The following is a 5,756-nucleotide window of genomic DNA, read 5'->3' as shown; positions in this document are numbered from 1 at the left end:
AAGTCGAGGACTTTCCCTGCCCGGGAGCGCCGCGCATGCGTGGTTCCGCCCCCTGCGCCGGCCGAGGCGTAGCTGGCAAGCGGCAGAGACGGAGCAGGCCGACCACCAGCTGGCCCAGCCCAAGGGAGGTAAGGCACCCGCCGGAAAAGGGGAAAAAATGGCGGACAAAAAAAATGGCGGACAAAAAAAATGGCAGACAGCCTTGCTTGGCAACCCCCGTGAAATGGTCGATCGACCCATAGGTTGAGAACCGCTGCTATAGGCATTGTGTTTCTGCTAAATTTTGTTGCTAAAGATGGAATTAGTCTGTCAAACATGAGTGTGAATTGGAGAGCTCAGCTTTAATGTCTTAGGTCAGGGGTCTTCAAACTTGGCCCTTTTCTGACTTGTGGACTTCAACTCCCAGAATTCCTCAGCCAGCGATGCTGGCTGAGGAATTCTGGGAGTTGAAGTCCACAAGTCAGAAAAGGGCCAAGTTTGAAGACTCGTCTGAGGTAATTCAATATTCCTGCACCTGCTGAGGACTAGTTGATTGCCAAGCTTAAACAGAAGATTCTCACATGGGAGAATACTTTAGCATAGCCTTTGATGGCTAGGTATTTGACTCGGCTTCTGCTGGGGACTTTGGAAACCTGGCTAGCAGAATCATGAGTTGGGGATTGGAGCCTGGGAAAGGTGGGATCAAAGTATATCGCTTTCCAATATTTCCGGATTAGAAAAGGCTCTTCCCTTTGGATTTTGTCTGAAGAACCCAAAATTAAGGAGGGAAAATGTTTAAAAGGCTTGGAAACAATGCTTCTTTGGGTGGAGATGGAACAAAGGATGACTCTGTTCCAAACATCATATAATCTAAAACAGTGTTTTAGCAATTTGGAGGTGTTTGGACTCACACATTTGCCATTTTAGGCATGACATGACATTTAGGGATGATATGATAGTGGTGTTCCAGCATTTGAGGAGCAGTCACAGAGAGAGAGAGAGAGAGAGAGAGAGAGAGAGTGAAGGGGAGAGAGAGAGTGAGGGAGGGAGAGGAGAGAGAGAGAGAGAGAAGGGGAGAGAGAGAGAGAGAGAAGGGGAGAGAGGGAGGGAGAGGAGAGAGAGGGAGGGAGAGAGAGAGAGAAGGGGAGAGAGGGAGGGAGAGGAGAGAGAGAGAGAAGGGGAGAGAGAGGGAGGGAGAGGAGAGAGAGAGAGAAAGGGAGAGAGAGAGGGAGAGGGGAGAGAGAGAGAGAGAGAAGGGGAAAGAGAGAGGGAGGGAGGGAGGGAGAGAGAGAGAAGGGGAGAGAGGGAGGGAGGGAGAGGGAGAGAGAGGGAGAGGGTCAACCTATTCTCCAAAACACCTGAGGGCAGAAGAAGAAGCAATAGATCAGGGGTGTCAAACTGCCGGCCCACGGGCCGATTGCATCATACCAAAATCGCGCCCACCCCATTGCTGGCAATGGCAAAAAAAGTCACACCACGCCACGTGACGTTGCGAGTTTGACCCCCCTGCAATAGATGGAAACAAGGAGAGAAGCAACCTAGAAATAAGGAGAAATTTCCTGACAGTGAGAACAATTAACCAGTGGAACGACTTGCCTCCTGAACTTGTGGGTGCTCCATCACTGGAGGCTTTTAAAGAAGAGATTGGACAATCACTTGTCTGAAATGGTATCGGGTTGAGCAGGGGGTGTTGGACTAGAAGACCTCCAAGGTCCCTTCCAATTCTTTTGTTGTATTTTCTATTTGATCTGGGCTATTAGTGGTTCTCACCATCCCTTCAACAAAGTTTAATTTGAGCAAGAATGAAAATGGGACTTCATGCTTGAAGGTTTTCTGGCCCCTTTGGGGGCATCCTGAGACTGGTGACCATGATTTCATGTTGCATTAAACATCTGCAGCCCAAGCTTATTTTGTTTTCGGAATCTAGCTATTGTAGGTTGAAACTCAATGCGTGCTCCATTCAGGAGACAGAGAAATGCCTCCAGCAATCTTCAGAGAGGGCGGTCACAGCACTATCATTCCTGTATCCTTTGTCCCAAACATTTGAGTAATTTAAGGTTGACTGCTACTGTGCTTGGAGGTTTGATTTTGTGTTTACAATTGAAACAACTTGATTGGTTTCTCCTACATTGCTTGAGAAAGATATATCTCCCTTAAAACTCTCCAATTTTTTAGTTACTGAAGTTTTTTTTTCCTGTACAGGTAGTCCTTGACTTACAACAGTTCATTTAGTGATCATTCAAAGTTACAACAGCACTGTTTTTCATACTTACAAGCACTGCAGCATCCCCATGGTCACGTGATCGAAATTCAGACTGACATTCGATTCAGCTTGGCCACTGTTTCATATTTATGACGGTCGCAGTGTCCTGGGGTTCATGCGATCCCCTTTTGTGTTAACTTAAGAAATGCAGTGATGCGCTTAACAACATGATCGTAAAACGGGGCAAAACTCACTTAACAAATGTCTTGCTTAGCAACAGAAATGTTGGGCTCAATTGTGGACGTAAGTCGAGGACTCCTGTATGTTGCAGAACCTTACAAAACTTTTGCAAGCCTTCCAGTTGCTTGGAGATGCCACCCGCTTCTGACAAACGGTATGATTTTTTGCAAAGAGAAGTAAAAAAAACAACCCCACAATGGATTTATTTCTGCTCCTCTTTTTCTTATCCCCCATTCACCACCATCTCCTTCACCTCCCCATCTCTCCCAGACGGTGCCTGGCGAAGTGAGCCCCCAGGACGGTTATGTGTTACTTCTGGTGCTTCTTTCTATCTTTATCGGGGGCACCTTGGTGCTGCTTTTTGGCATCCTGATCGTCTGCCGGCGCTGCTGCGAAACGGACCGAAGGCACTCCAGGTATGAACGGGAATGGAAGGCTGGGGGATCCAGGGTCACGGGGAGGGTCTGTTTGGGGTGGGATATACAGTAGATCAGAGGTCTTCAAACTTGGCCCTTTTATCTCTTGGCTGAGGAATTCTGGGAGTTGAAGTCCACAAGTCATAAAAGGGCCAAGTTTGAAGACCCTTGATATAGATTGTGTTTTAAATGACTGGCTGGGAGTGGCCTTCTCTATGATGTATTGGGAGTAACACTGCAAGAATCTGCAGCCAGTCTGGCTAACAAGTTTGGGAATTGCAAACAAGCAGAGCCTCCCTAAAACTATTAAAATTTCCTTCCTTCTTTCCTTCCTTCCTTCCTTCCTATCAACTCCAGGAAGCATCTGGGTATTGTCCCTCCCTCTTAGTCCAATAACCAATCAGATACTGTGGGGAAGCAATTGGACCGAGAACAAGGGAGACCCAAGTTCTATCCTCCCCACCAAGCCATGGCTGACCAGTCCCTCCCCCTTAGCCCAAGAGCCAATCATGTACCGTATAATGGGGAAGAGGCTGGACTAGGAGAGGGGAGACCCAGAATCTAGGTCAGTGGTTCTCAACCTTTTTAATGCCGCGACCCCAACCGGTCGTAAGTCGAGGACTAAACCGGTTGTAAGTCGAGGACTAAACCGGTCGTAAATCGAGGACTACCCAACCGGTCGTAAGTCGAGGACTTTCCCTGCCCGGGAGCGCTGCACATGCGTGGTTCCGCCCCCTGCGTCTGCCGAGGTGTAGCTGGCAAGCGGCAGAGACAGAGCAGGCCGACCACCAGCTGGCCCAGCCCAAGGGAGGTAAGGCACCCGCCGGAAAAGGGGGAAAAAAATGGCGGACAAAAAAAAGGCAGACAGCCTTGCTTGGCGACCCCCGTGAAATGGTCGATCGACCCCAAATGGGGTCCCGACCCACAGGTTGAGAACCGCTGATCTAGGTGGTAATCTAGGTAATCCTTCTCCTGTGCAAAATGTCCTTGTCTCCCTCTCAGCTCAAGAGCCATTCAAGTGTAGCACAGTTCTCTGACATTCTGTTTTACCCACAAACACAACCCTGTGAAGTAGGTTGGGCTAAGAGAGAGAAATTGGCCTGAAGTCACCCAACCCAACCTCTATGCCTAGGGGAGGATTAGAACTCAGGTCTTCTGGTTTCTAAGTCCAGCACCTTCATCCGTGACACAAAACTGGCTCTCGTGATAAATTAACTTTATTCCCAAGTTTCTGATTGGCTGAAGTATTCTCTAAATTCTGCAAGGAAGTCCATAATTAAGGGCTTCCCAGGATGGACTAGACCAGGGGTAGGCAACCTTGGCTCTTTTATGACTCGTGGACTTCAACTCCCAGAATTCCTGAGCCAGCATGGCTCAGCTTGGAAACCTCTCCCTTTCCCCTCAGCATGGCTGGCTCAGGAATTCTGGGAGTTGAAGTCCACGAGACATAAAAGAGCCAAGGTTGCCTACCCCTGGACTAGTGGAGAAGGTCTGGCATAAAAGTAGGGAGACTTGGGTTCTCCAGCCATAGAAGCTCATTGGCTGAATGTGGGCCAGTCCCTCCCTTTCATCCCAAGAGCCAATCAGTGGGGAAGGGGTGGCACTAGGAAGGAGGAGACCAGGGTTCGACTCCCCACTCAGCCACAGCAGTTCATTGGCTGGCTTCACGTCAGTCCCTCCCTCTCTGCTCAAGAGCCAATCAGGTCTAGTTCTCTCAGGGATCTTCAAACTTGGCCCTTGTATGACTTGTGGACTTCAACTCCCAGAATTCCTCAGCCAGACAGGTCTGGCTGAGGAATTCTGGGAGTTGAAGTCCACAAGTCTTAAAGTGGCCAAGTTTGAAGACCCCTGTTCTAGCCCCTCTTCAGCCATAGGAATTTGTGGGAGACTCTGGACCAGCCCCTCCCGCTCAGGTTGAAGGGGAAAAAAATGAAAGGGGTAGTGCTAAATACAGATAGTCCTTGATTTATCACTGCTCACTTTTCAGTTCCTGAAAAAGCTCCTCACAACCTGGATTTGAAGCTCTGGCAGCCACAGTCACATGACCACACCTTGAGTGCTTAGCAACGGCCCTCATTCACACCTGTCTGCAGCATCTCATGCTCACAGGACTGCAACTTATCAAATTTTTGCCAGTGTTTATTTCTAGTTTCTGGGAAAAAATACTCCATAATAAACAATGGATTCACTTAACAACCATGGCGTTTGCTACAGGTAGTCCTCAGCTTACAACAGTCCATTTAGTGACCGTTCCAAGTTACAATGGCACTGACAAAATGACTTAGGACCGCGTTTCACACTTATGACCATTGCAGCATCATGTGATCAAAATTCAGACGCTTGGCAACTGATTCATATTTATGACCGTCGCAGCATCCCGGGGTGATGTGATCCCCTTTTGCAACCTTCTGACAAGCAAAGCCAATGGGGGAAGCCAGATTCATTTAACAACCGTGTTACTTAACAAATGCAGGGATTCGGTTAACCACTGTGGCAAGAAAGATCGTAAAATGGGGCTTAACAAATGTCTCACTTAGCAAAATAAATTTTGGGCTCAGTTGTGGTCGTAAGCCGAGGACTACCTGTATTTCGATGCTTCTCTTGAGCTGTTCAAAGAGGGAAGGATTTCTGCATGTGTTTATAATATCTACATCTATCACCTTTTTTTCCTATTTCCAGAGCCAGCGATGACCCAGAAAAAACAAACACAACCTACCTGGATGACTCACAGCCGGCACAAGGTGAGAGCATTTAAGATCAACCCTCTTTACTTAAGTGTAGGAATCTGATTTAAATCACTCTTGGCCAAAGCCGTCCAGTTTTCATTTTAACACCTCTGAGAAATGGAAGTTAGGAAGTTTGAGACTAATGTCCTCTTTGTGTAATAATAATAATAATAATAATAATAATAATAATAA

General features: G+C 47.7%; 1 protein-coding gene across 1 annotated transcript in view; it reads left to right on the top strand.

Annotated features, from left to right (window-relative positions):
• Positions 1-5,756, top strand: part of CBARP (CACN subunit beta associated regulatory protein) — a 26,043-nt gene that overhangs the window by 2,397 nt on the left and 17,890 nt on the right. The window contains exons 2-3 of the mRNA XM_029283096.1: positions 2,693-2,838; positions 5,518-5,579. Coding sequence (XP_029138929.1) covers positions 2,693-2,838; positions 5,518-5,579 — 208 coding nt within the window. The remainder of the gene's footprint in view (positions 1-2,692; positions 2,839-5,517; positions 5,580-5,756) is intronic.

The sequence above is a fragment of the Protobothrops mucrosquamatus genome, unplaced genomic scaffold, assembly GCF_001527695.2.
Source record: "Protobothrops mucrosquamatus isolate PMUCROS unplaced genomic scaffold, P.Mucros_1.0 scaffold14, whole genome shotgun sequence".
Classification (NCBI taxonomy): Eukaryota; Metazoa; Chordata; class Lepidosauria; order Squamata; family Viperidae; genus Protobothrops; species Protobothrops mucrosquamatus.
This window is presented reverse-complemented; position numbering and strand designations above follow the sequence as displayed.